This window comes from Theobroma cacao, chromosome 7 (assembly GCF_000208745.1).
Source record: "Theobroma cacao cultivar B97-61/B2 chromosome 7, Criollo_cocoa_genome_V2, whole genome shotgun sequence".
NCBI classification, from domain to species: domain Eukaryota; kingdom Viridiplantae; phylum Streptophyta; class Magnoliopsida; order Malvales; family Malvaceae; genus Theobroma; species Theobroma cacao.
Window position 1 is genome coordinate 13,239,022 of NC_030856.1, and position 12,531 is coordinate 13,251,552.

Sequence of the window (12,531 nt, forward strand, 5' to 3'; positions counted from 1 at the left end):
TATGTAAATGTAAGAAAATGTTTCAATGATAAAATTTATAGGAAGTTATGAATACTAATTTTCTTGAAAATTTCTAGGGGAGGCAATTTTTTAAAAATTCTACCAAATGTTGGATAATTTAGAAAAATATTTCTAATATTTAGGGTTTGCAAAAAAACAATTTAAAAAAAAAAAGAGAAAGGGAAATAGAGTGAGATAAAATAAAAAATAAATAAATAAAAAGTATCCATGATGAAATTTGATATTATTATCAAATGTTGATAAAATTTTATAAAATACACATCAATGAATCACTTAAAAAAATCATGATATTATCACAACAAAATCTTCACCCATCATAAATATCACGGAATAGTGCGAGTATATCTTATTTATGATTTAAAAATTTATATTCTAAAATCTTTTACTTTTAAATTTATTTTTTAATTTTAATATTTATCATTACACTGTCATCATGTCATATTTTAAAAATTTTATTTTAATAAAATAAAAAATTAAGTTGCTTTGAGTAGCCTAAAATTATTTAAAAAGAATTAGAAAATGTGACTTGGAAAATTGATTTGACTAACAAAAATTAGTCTTGGAAGAAGAGTGCAGAAGGCCAAGAAATGAGAAGAAAGAAAAAACATCACTTTTATTTGTTAGAAGGAAATAACAAGACATCACTCATATTGGTAAATTAACACATAATTAATACAAATTATAATGAAATTGTAAAGACTAGATTTTGAATACAAACCAAGACTAATTTCTAAATAATCTATATTATATATCAAAATCCTCCCTCACATCTATCTAAGTTTATATTTTCACACTTGGTTTGATTTATTTAATTGATTGATATATTTTTTTAATTTCTTTTTTTATTAACATGCTATTAAAATATTAATAATTTAATAATTTATTATTAAAATGTTAATATGATATTTATTTCAATTTTTTATCTATTTTCATTTTGCTTTTTTTATCTTTCAATTTATTTTTTATTAAAATATTAGTAATTTATTATTAAATAATATAATTTTTATTTTAGATTCTTTTAATTTGTTTCTCTACTTTCATTGTCCTTTTTCCTCCTTTAATTTTATTTTGTATCCATAATTTAATAATACATTACTAGATATTAACTAGATATTTTATATGGTAGGGTTAGTAATCTCCCATGATAAGTAAGATTATTTTTGTCCATATAACTATTTAAGCTCTATTTTGTGAAGTTTGAAATAGCTATTACAATGGGTATCGGTATTAACTATTCCGAGTTTGTAAAAAATAACCATTTCTTGTTATAAAAGGAAACAAATTAAACATAGAATTATTGTGAATATAGGTCCATTTCTCCAACCAAATATGTACTTGATACATATATACATATATACCTACACTTGTAAGCAAATACAAGACCTTTTAGATTTACATCATTTTACAGCCGTTGATATCAAATGAATCAAGCTAATGGCTGATATTGGTTTCCATTTCAACATAAATTCACTACTATCATTTCTTTCTTTTATCCTCTTTTGTTGAACATGAAAGATCTCCCTTTCTTTCTCCTTGTGTTCTACTTCTCTACTTGTTCGATTCCCCGCATTCAAACACTTCACACAAATGCCATCAGTTGCGTTGACGTTGATCTAATAGTTAATGCAAAGTAAATGAGGCTGAGACTAATAAATAAAGTTGCTCATAGGGAAGGTACGTAAAGAACATGCATGGACTTCTTTGGTGAATTACGAGACTAATAAAAGAGGAAGTAACCAGTAGCACCTAGAATCATTCTCCCAAGAACATGATGAGTTGAGTAAAACAGTGGTAAAATATTGTGCTTTCCAATTGATCAGTTAGTTAACATGGGTGAGCTGATAGAGTTGCAGGTAGCATTAGGGGAGTGCTCTTCCAGCTTCAACATGGAGAAAGCAGTGTGCAATCATGGTTTGTTCATGATGTCTCCAAACGTTTGGATCCCTTCCACCAAATCCCTTCGTCGCCCTCTTCGACTCTCAGACTCTTCTGGTTCCGTTTATGTCACAATCTCACACCCAGCTCCCAACCACCCTTTCCTTGTTATACAAGTCAATGGCCTTCAGAACTCTATCTCCTCTGCTGATAAAGCTGTTATAATGGTATGTATGTCTTTTGACCAACATGTATATACCTATAGATTATAAGTATAACGTTTCACCATTGATATGATATAGGAACAAGTCGCAAGAATGCTAAGGATATCAAGCAAGGATGAGAGAGACGTTAGGGAGTTCCAAACATTGCATGGTTCAGCCAAGGACAGAGGCTTTGGTAGAATTTTCCGCTCCCCTTCCTTCTTTGAAGACGCTGTCAAGTCAATCCTTCTCTGCAACTGCGGGTACAATTATCTTTTGTTAAGTTATACAGATGAAGATGCAACATCTTATGGGTTGCAATTAACCATTTATCCATGCATCCTTTTGTCCTTTCTCTGTCATTATATGTCACGAAAAAGTCACTAATAGACAACAATTCCAAATTTCTGACAAGGTGGAAGAGGACATTGACCATGGCTCGGGCTCTCTGCGCACTTCAGCTACAATTGGCTAGTGCTCATTTGCAACGCAAAAGGGTAGCATCCAATTCCAATGTGAAAATTTCGACCAAGAGATTAAAGCATAAGAAATACACTAAAGCTAGCTCAACTTCAGAGTTGTCAATGAGCGGATTTGATCAATCCATAGGGAATTTTCCAACCTCAACAGAACTAGCTTGCCTTGATGAGAAGTATCTAAATGAACGCTGCAATCTTGGGTACAGAGCCCGGTGCATTCTTCAACTTGCTAGAAAGGTTGAGAACGGGGAACTTGAGCTCAACAAACTTGAAGAATCTTCTGACACAACATCCTACGAAAGATTTTATCAAAAGCTGATGAAGATCAAAGGATTTGGTCCCTTTGTCTGTTCCAATATAATGATGTGCATTGGATTTTATGAGAGGATTCCTTTCGATAGTGAAACTATCAGACACTTGAAGATGGTCTGGACATTTTAGTTTATTAGTGAAGCACTTCTACTTTGTCACATTTGATAGAATATTCACTGCTGTTTTCATTGTCGCAGGTGCATGGCAAGGGAAAATGCTCTAGAAAGACAATTGAAAAAGATATTGAAGAGATTTATGGCAAGTATGCTCCATTTCAGTGTATGGCATACTGGTGAGGAGACTATATATCCTTTTTTATTTACATATAGAACATATCCTGGCTATATATATTTTTACATTTTAATTTCTATTCAATTTGTATAATTACAGCTTATCTCTTTGAATTCTTTGTAGGCTGGAATTGTTGGACGAATATGAAAACAAATTTGGGAAACTGAGTGAGTTGGAAAGTTCCAGCTATCATCTTGCCACTGGCAGCCTGCACTTAACAGAGTAACTGACGAACATTGGCTCATTATCTAACTTGATTGTCTTTGTTTAATCATTACCTATCTTTGTCTAAATTTCCTCTAAAATCTGAAGAGACAGTTTGAACAACTTTTGCCTTTTCTATTTGGCAATGACAAATGAGCAAGTAATTAGTTGGTTAACATGACTTTCCTGAAGCTAGCTTTCCATCAGCTATTTCTGCTATCTATCAAATTTAGCAGACAAAAAGGAAGGTTTACACAAGCAAAATAACATAATCCCATAGCAATCAACTGAAATACGAGTGGACTTCATGCACAGCTAATGATCTATAGTTATGAACAGTACAATTATGTGGCATTTGGAAGTACAGGCAGAATGTACATTAACAGGTGAATAAAACTAGGTTATTGAAAAGACACTAATAAGCTCTGGAAATCAATGCCAGCAGTGCCAGTGCCCATATAATCAGACCATGGTCTTGTGTTCAGGCCTATGTGTGAACTCAAAATCTATATGCACGAAGGCTCGCTCGACTTCTGGTAGCTGCTCCAGCTTCTCCTGGAGTTTCTCACCTATGTTGTGCGCTCTACCCAGGAACATGTCTTCAGGCAAGACAATGTCTACCTCCACAAAGTAATGAGAACCAAAAGTATATGCCCTGACCGTGTCAATGTGTTGGATCTCTTCATGGTGGTTCCATATCAAATATGTCAATTTAGCAAGAAAATCAGGTGGCGCAGTCCTACCTATTAGTGACCATACATTCTCAATCACTGTTCTGGCCCAGGTAGTCATTGTGTATAGTGCTATCTGCAGTTATGGATTTAACAAGGCATTGCTGTTAAGGATAAATTATAATCAGCTTCTAAGGATATTAGTAACATATGCACATGTGAAAGTGGTGCATGTCACATCCAGATGGCCAGGATTGGATAATTGCAACTGTCATTGGCTTCTTCTGGAAACAAACTGAGAAGTGAATCCTAGCAAATTTATAATTTTGATCAATGTGTAAAGAGCATTACATCATTTAAATGTGAGTGTCAGGGGCATACTAGTTACCAAAAGATGGAAGAAGTAAGTACTGAACCTTAAATAACTATAGCAAAGTGTGATAGAGAAGGAATTTTAACTCACTATTATAGCTCCAGTCGGATCAATCCACCAGTGGAAATGAATAGCTAGGACAGCTGTTGCTAAACCAACAGAATTAGTTATCACATCAAATAAATGATCCTGTGCATAGGCTCGAACAATTCCATTTTTGAATCGCCGGCAATAAACCATGAGAACGAACTTCACTACTGTCACGAAAACCATGATACCAATCATCCATTTCTCTTGCTTGTGATTGATCTCTGGGTGGGACTATAGCCACAAAAGGAACAAAAATAATAAACGAGTAAAAAATAAGTTGTGGCTATATCAAAATGATTAAAGAAACTAAAAACTTTTATGTAAATGCAGCATCTGACAGATGCTATGTTTACTAAATCAAAGTAGCATACCTTTGCAACAAGTTCCCTGACAGACTCAAGTAATATTTGTAATCCTAGAGTTGCCATTACTGAAGCAAAAACAATGATACCCTGGATTTTCAAGCTTGGTTAGTAAATATTTTTTTGTAAATTAAAAAAAAAAAACCAATTTCTATTGAAAAATTAGTTCAAGAAGTGAAAAAAAGCAATCAGAAGAGGGAGTTCTGTGAAGCTCAGATCAACAGAAGATAATCTTTGAAATTAATCATAACCTTATATTAGACTGGAGACCTGAGCAGTAACTTACCACTGGCTGCATTCGTTTCTTTCCAATTGGATAGTGATAACGGTTGGGGGTTTTCATGGCATTCGCTGTGAACCATAGAATAAATCCTGACAAAAGATCCAAGAGTGAATCCAAAGTTGATGCAATGACTGCCAAAGATTTGCTCTCAACTGAAGCATAGACCTTTGCAGCAAAAAGCACCACGTTAGCAATGTTGGACGCATGGACTGCCATCCTCTCACTCCTGGCAAGTTGCTTCATTTCATCCTGAGTTCAGAAAGGTATTTGTGGATTAAATTTTGCTTTCTGTAAAAAATGGATCCAAATAGTTTGAATCTCCTACTACGTAATACAACAAACAGATGTAATCAAAACATTGTGGGGAAAAGACCAATGAAGAACAAACAACCTCCGTTAGGCTTCCAGGCAAACAATCCATCTCATTCATGGCCTCCACTTCATTAAATCCTGCGAGGAGCCTCTCTTGCTTTTTATAGTACTCTGAGACCTTGCGCTGTTTCTCTGAGTCAAGATTGAAAGAAAGAAAATCCAATAAAAAATAAATCATAACATCATAAGTGAAGGCTAGGTCAAAACCAGAACCTAAGTGCTCCAAAATTATGGATATATATTGACACATGCATTACACAGATTAACTAACAACACAGAGAGATAAATCTTGGTAATATAAAATGAAGTAATATCAAAGAGATTGTGCATGACATCATATGGCAAACTGACTACCAAATGAAACTATAATTACCTGTTATACATGTAAAAAACTGTTACACGGAAAAGAACAGAAAGAAAGATGATTTTATGAGCTTTTGCCTTCATTATTGTTGTCAATTGCTAAGAATCTAGAAAAGCCTTGTAGGTAGCTGAGAGTCAGAAAATGTTGGTCAGCTTCTTCCTGTCAAATCTATGATGCAATCAAAAGAAACCCTTTGCATCCATAACTGCTAATCAAACACCTCACAGAATAACAACATCATACAAAATCTTGAGATTATTTTTGTTAATATCAAAGAATTAGTCCCAAAGTTAGTGTTTGCTTAGCACTTTTTACAATAATTTTAAATTTTAGGAAGATCATATACAAACAGGTTTGTTAATAGCCTGCTTCTGCTTCACCACAACTAAAAGAAATTAAGCATAAAGGGTCCAATTATTGGATGACCATCAAGTTCTCCAAGGACCAGCCCTTAAATCATAAAGCTCGAGGTCTAAAAGTTGACGATCAAAGCCAGGATATATTTTGGAATTTTGTACGTCAATCTTTGGCCTAAGTCTCAATGTTATCTCAAAGTTTTTCTTTCTTATTTTCTTTGTTTGAAAAAAAAAAAGGCTGAATTATCAAGAAAAAGTGGGCCTAACACTGATCTTGGTATCTCGTTGGGACAAAGAATATTCTATATATGTTTAATTAGTATAATAAATAAAAGGCCCCTTGGCTAAAGAAGGAAAACATTTACAATGAAATCACACTTTTGCCTTGCCTTTTTCCATAATGCTTCAGTCAATTAAAAAATACCAAACTTGCTAAATGGAAAAGAAGATAAGGACAAGCTCCAATAGAAGTTTTCCCAACAATTTAAAACTTTTAGAGACAAGCCAAGTAGGATTCCACTAATTCAGAAATGGGATCATGTTTATCATCAGCTAGATACATACCACAAACTTATAAATTCTCTTATAAAAACATGAACTCATTCTACTAAAGTTGTTAATGGCTTCATACATATATTGGGGTATATATGATGAAAGCAGAAACAAAATGTTTGCTTGTATCTAATGGGGTTAATTTGATGTTCTGTTTGAAGGGAAAATGGAATTGTAAAATTGGTTCCTTATCGTGAGTGAATTGAATTAAGATATCCTATTCTTCATAATTCCTAGAGGAGAAAGCGACGTCTTGAGTGGAAATTAATGATACGTACTTGTTTCTTTCTTTCTTGTCATGCATGCCTTTAATATATACATATATATTGAAGTTAAAGTTAAGATATATAAAAAGATTTCCAAATGCCAAAGCACAAACAAAGATAAGCATAGGTACCTCCCCCAAAAGTGAATTAAATTATGTTTTTGTGCACAAAACTCGTGACCCTTTCACATGCTACCATAACAAGTTCAAGGACCGCCAACAGTAGGAAAGCAGAATACTTTCCCAAATGAACGCAAGTTGAAAAGAAAATCCATTTGCAATTGCATAAACCGGTTTATTCTACCAGAAATTAAACACAACTCTTTTTCTAGAAACAAAGTTTTGGCTTCAAATAAAAAAAAAGAAGGAAAGTTGTAAACTTGGAATTGAATTCAGTCACAAGACAGGAAAGAGAAAAGGAATCAAAGTGGGCTACTTGGTATCCACAGTTCACTTTGATGATGTCAAAAAGCAAACACAAATAACTTACTTGGGGTACAAATCAGGGGAGAGATGCGAGGGCCAGGGTGGCGATGAGCACCGGAGCTTGGTCCTTGTTGGGGAAGGCGAAACTTGTCGAGGGAGAGACGCCAAGACGAGGATGCTTCTGCTTCTGAGGGCTCATCCTTTGACGGTAGAAGCTCTGTGCTGAAATCTTCAACATTAATGCCACTCTGAGTAGTGCTCTCCATTTTCTTTTTCTTAGGGAAAACAAAGGACCAACTCAACTCAACTCAACTGAACAACAACCGCTTGGCGTAATGCCGAAAACCGCTCCTTTCCTTCCCTTAAAACGGGGAAGGCGACGAGCCTACTTTGTGCGTACTCGTATTGTAAGTTACAGTGTGGCCCCTAACGTGCCATTCTCTTTGTGGAACGATGACGCTTTCCCAACATAGAATTCTTTACATATATATATATATATATTTAGATAATTAAGGGGAAAATGCCACGTGTCTTGTAATTAATATTTGGACATAATTTATGAATTGGAGGTATTGAATAAAACAAATTACAAAACAAAAAATTGATGAAAATTGTGATTACGAGTTCATTTATGAATTGTTTGACAAATCATAGACTAATTCGTTTCAATAAATTTTGAAGAAGCAAGTATTATTTTGCATTAGATAAAAAAATGTACATGTGACACCTATTCACTCATTATTTTTTTTTATTTCATTTCTTTTTTCAAATTTTTTTAAAAAATGAATATTGTAATTATTTTCTTGTCTCGACGAGGAAGTAAGTAGTTATTCGCTGAAAGTACGGAAGAATATGATATATAAAAGAAGGATGATGAAAAGCATATACCCATAAATTCCTTAAAAGAACGCTGCAAAGGGCCGCATGTTGTGACCGTTTACAAGGGTGTGGTATCAAATTCCGATCCTCTCGTTTCGCCTGTGGTCCAACCTTCCCTTCATTTCCCCAGATGCATATCCTAGAAGGTTTCCCTTTCCTTTTCCTTTTCCTTTTTCTTTTTTTAATCAAAATTGTGACAATATTTTTGTAGCTAATAGATAATGGGATAAGTTTTTATAATGCGAAAAATTCAGATTTGGAATTTCAAATGTCAAAATCATACCACAATTTTTATTTTTGTTTTTACAATAATGCCACGAGTTGGGAAATTTCCTTCCTACCTGTACCACTACAATATCTGTTTTCTTTTTTTAAAGGTAAATTTTACATAAATCCCTTGTAGTATAATGGTTTCTCATATAAAGGTTACTCTGACCAAACAAAATCTTGTGTTTTACCATTGTTCTTGTAAAGGTAACAGTATTTAATTTTCAATAAAAAGACAATACAATTCTTATAATTTTCACTAAAAGACCGTTCTTGTAAAGGTAATAGTATTTAATTTTCCATAAAAAGACAATATAGTTTTTATAATTTTCATCAAAAAGACAACAAGATCTTTATATTTGAAAGCTTTATTTCTTATTAAATTTCTAAATTCTTTTTTTTTTTTTATAATTGAGAGAAGGAGATTTGAAGTTTACTTTTTAAATGAGAGAATCATACACTAATCAATAAGTCAAATGCTTGAGTGTACATTTCTAAGTTTTTTTTTTAAAACTTGCTTCTATATAAAATTATCTTCAAGGCTTAGGTATCATCTTTGTACCGATCTTTTCCACCCGAATCAACTTTACTACCGCAATATAATCGAGATAGAAACAAAGTTCAAAACCCAAATCAATTAATAAAATAAAAATGCCAAAAAATCAATTCAAGCAAAACGCAAACCTGAAACAAGTGGTGATGGAACAAGAGGATTGAAAATTTACGAAGGAAAGTAACCCACTACAACTCAAGTAACATTAGAATTCAAAAGGACTTAGTATTGAGAAGGAAAGTGAAATTTAAGAAATAAGAAAAACCCATAAGAATTCAAATAACAGCCAATAGAAAATAAAACCCATTTTACAAGAGAAACAAGGGGATTTACTAATTTTTTTTAAAAGGCAAACTGATATTGATCAAGTGAAATGGTTGAGTACATAATGCTAGCCTTGATTAGCAAAGACCTTTTGCAGCCAAATGCAGAGCACCTGTGCATATATACCCCTTTCTGAGTTGAAGCAATTTTACTCGACATTATGCTCTGTTTCACTTTACATACTTCCTTACCAAAAACAATCGAGGCATGCTTAATTCCTTCTCAATAACCGCAAGGAAAAGGCACCACTCTCCACTTGCCCTAGACGAAACTTCCTGGTAGAACACAAAAGTTTGTTTCTCACCAGCTGTTGCCAACTCCATCTCATGGATACCTTGCCGTCCTTGTCCACCCTCCTTTGCTTTTAGCGTATGCTTCCTGGTTCGTGCGTGTCCTAGTGCCAGTCCTTGTCATGGTTTTGTTGTTGTGACTCGTTACTCACAAGAGGACTTACTATTACTAGATCCTCCAACGCGTAAAAAATCAATCATGAGAATAAAAAAAACAGTAATGTCTTTTTTTCTTTTTTGTCAAAAGTAAGAAATAAAGCACTTAGATATAAAGGTTATACTGTCTTTTTATTGAAATTTTAACTGACAACACTGAAAATTTTTGTTGCTGATAGCTTTACCGCTGGTGGAGACCCGTCAATCCAAAAGAAAAATACAAAGAATAAAGTAAGATTTGTTGATTGATTCATTGTTGAGTTCTCTATTCGAGTTATTGATTTTGTTTGTATCTTATAATATTTATAATATTAGAGATGTGAAAAACAAATTTTGGAGATGGAATAAAGACAAGTCCACCAACTTATCCTTTCTTTTTCTTCTATGGGTTTCGAGTTATTTTTTTTCAGATTTTGGATAAAAGACTTTTATCCTTAATAAATTCACAACTTATTAAGCAATATATATATATATATATACATGATTTTGAAATTATTATTATAGAAATTAAATAAATAATATTAATCTTCTTAAATCAAAAATATTTTCTACAATATCATCCAAACAATAACAATAATAGTTTTTCAAAAAAATGCTTTCATGAAAAATCTATATTCTTCACAGGATAATCCGAATAATATAAAATGTTTTCAACAGTTTATCCAAACAATAGGAAACGTTTTATTTTCTTATAAAATATTTTTACACAAAAAAATATTTTCCCTCATTAAGTTATTTTTTAGTTACTAAACGGAGTCTTATATGAAATTAAAATCCAACCATACAAATACCACACAATAAATAAAATTACAACAATATATACCACAAAGTTATATGACATACCAAATAACAAAAAATGCCTTTAATGCTACATATTATACTATATAAGGAATGTGCCCTTAGTGCCACATGGCATACCAAATCATTCTTAACATTATATGGAATAGGCATTCTTAATCTACAAGACATTCTTGAACTATATGGCATAACATAGGTAATTTCTTAGCTAAACTATATTGCAAACTTTGTGAAATCCTTACATGATCATGTTTTTAGATAACATGCTTTTGTCACATGCGACATGACCAAGAGGCCGAGGAAGGGCCATTGGAGGTGTCGAGCCAGTAGATAGTAGACCATGAAAGGGATGAGAAGGTCACTTATGAGCCATAAATGGTTACTTACCCAAGCATACAGGCCAGGCACGTGAACAGGCAATAAGCCAGACAGGTCAAGCACATAGAGTTGTAGCAGCTCAGCTGAGTTACGAAACCGGGTGAGTCACACAGATTGTCTCGTTAGCACTAACACCCACTATGCCAACCTCATGCCCTTGTTAGAGTTTGCAGGCTGATTCAAAAATCTGCCCGTTGGAGGGTTTCCCTAAGCTTATAAAGTCTTTCTCTTGCCTTCATTTTGCTGCCTTGTTTTCTTTTTTCGCTTGCTAGTTGTGTGAGTGAAAGCTAACCAAGTGAAGGGGTAGGCTATCTACGCTGACTTAGGTTGGACTCGGGGGAGTTATGAGGACCTAAGGTGGCACATGGGGTGATTTAAAGAGCCACCATGTGACAAGTGGTATTAAAGCAAGATGATTGGGTGTAAGTGATGAGTGGAGGAAGAGAACAAGTCGCATCAACTCTAGAAGTGAGGCAAGGCTATGGGGCTACGAGTGGAAGAAATCGAGCTCGAAGGATGTGTTGTCTTTGAGGGAGGCCTAGGTGATTAGAGTGTGAGCTCACAATGGGCGAGCTAAAAAAGCAGTATGATGAGATCGAGGCATGCATCGAGTGGCCAGAGTTCTAGGGGAACAAGTTACTCGTGGAGATGCAAGGAGCCTTAAACTAGTCACTCGACATCTTGACCCAGAAGAATACGAGCCTGGAAGCCATGGTGGAGACATTGAAGTAAAAACTTAAGCAGTAGCAGGGAGAGGAAGTTTCCTGTCGAGCCACTTCGATTACTGGTTTGTGGGGTTCTTTGGTGGAAATGCCCATGCCACTGCCATTTTGTGGGGAGTCGCTCTTCCAAGTAACTTGAGAACTTCGTGTGGAGCATGGAGTAGTATTTTTGAGTGGCCACAGTAGAGAAAGAGACCAAGGTGAGCATTTTCATTTTTTTTTTTTATAAATATTGCTCTCATATGGTGGTATCATAAGGACGATGGGGATGAAGCCCGGTGAGCATGCTGTGACCACATGAAAGGAGTTCACGCAAGAGCTAAGACAACTGTTCTAGCCTAAGTATGCAGAGGATGAAGCCCGGAGCAAGATCTGCAAGCTCATGTAGAATGGCAAGGTGAGAGACTATTGTCAAGAGTTCTCTGAGTTGTTGCCCATGGTATCAAACATAAGTGAGAGAGAGATGCTGTTTTACTTCATTGATGGGTTAAATCTGTGGGTAAAGGCTGAGTTGCAACATTGAGGCATGTAGGATATGAGTAGGGCCATAGCTATGTTGAAATCATTACTCAAGTTTGAACGTGTGACTTCCCCAAATAATGGCAAGGTAATGAGGAAGAGAGTGATGAAGGCTCCTTGTTTGACAGGGAAGCCAAGGGGAAGCT

General features: G+C 34.5%; 2 protein-coding genes across 2 annotated transcripts; one reads left to right on the plus strand and one right to left on the minus strand.

The window, feature by feature from the left end:
• Positions 1,851 to 3,407, plus strand: LOC18594937. Its single transcript, XM_018124371.1, has 5 exons — positions 1,851 to 2,123; positions 2,199 to 2,362; positions 2,515 to 3,004; positions 3,088 to 3,182; positions 3,305 to 3,407. The coding sequence occupies exons 1-5, from the start codon at positions 1,851 to 1,853 to the stop codon at positions 3,405 to 3,407; spliced, it is 1,125 nt and encodes a 374-aa protein (XP_017979860.1).
• Positions 3,635 to 7,958, minus strand: LOC18594936 (metal tolerance protein 9). Its single transcript, XM_018125091.1, has 6 exons — positions 7,564 to 7,958; positions 5,556 to 5,668; positions 5,168 to 5,413; positions 4,891 to 4,971; positions 4,520 to 4,750; positions 3,635 to 4,192 (listed from the first exon to the last, which is right to left on the minus strand). The coding sequence occupies exons 1-6, from the start codon at positions 7,763 to 7,765 to the stop codon at positions 3,848 to 3,850; spliced, it is 1,218 nt and encodes a 405-aa protein (XP_017980580.1). The 5' UTR covers positions 7,766 to 7,958; the 3' UTR covers positions 3,635 to 3,847.

What these genes read in the sequence shown, in the direction of transcription:
- LOC18594936 (XM_018125091.1), bottom strand. Translation starts at nt 7,765, where the DNA reads ATGGAGAGCACTACTCAGAGTGGCATTAATGTTGAAGATTTCAGCACA. An exon ending in AGAAACGAATGCAGCCAGTG is followed by an intron (nt 4,972 to 5,167) that starts GTAAGTTACTGC and finishes TTGAAAATCCAG; the next exon opens with GGTATCATTGTTTTTGCTTC. An exon ending in ATCCGACTGGAGCTATAATA is followed by an intron (nt 4,193 to 4,519) that starts GTGAGTTAAAAT and finishes CCATAACTGCAG; the next exon opens with ATAGCACTATACACAATGAC.
- LOC18594937 (XM_018124371.1), top strand. Translation starts at nt 1,851, where the DNA reads ATGGGTGAGCTGATAGAGTTGCAGGTAGCATTAGGGGAGTGCTCTTCC. An exon ending in CTGATAAAGCTGTTATAATG is followed by an intron (nt 2,124 to 2,198) that starts GTATGTATGTCT and finishes GATATGATATAG; the next exon opens with GAACAAGTCGCAAGAATGCT. An exon ending in TTTCAGTGTATGGCATACTG is followed by an intron (nt 3,183 to 3,304) that starts GTGAGGAGACTA and finishes AATTCTTTGTAG; the next exon opens with GCTGGAATTGTTGGACGAAT.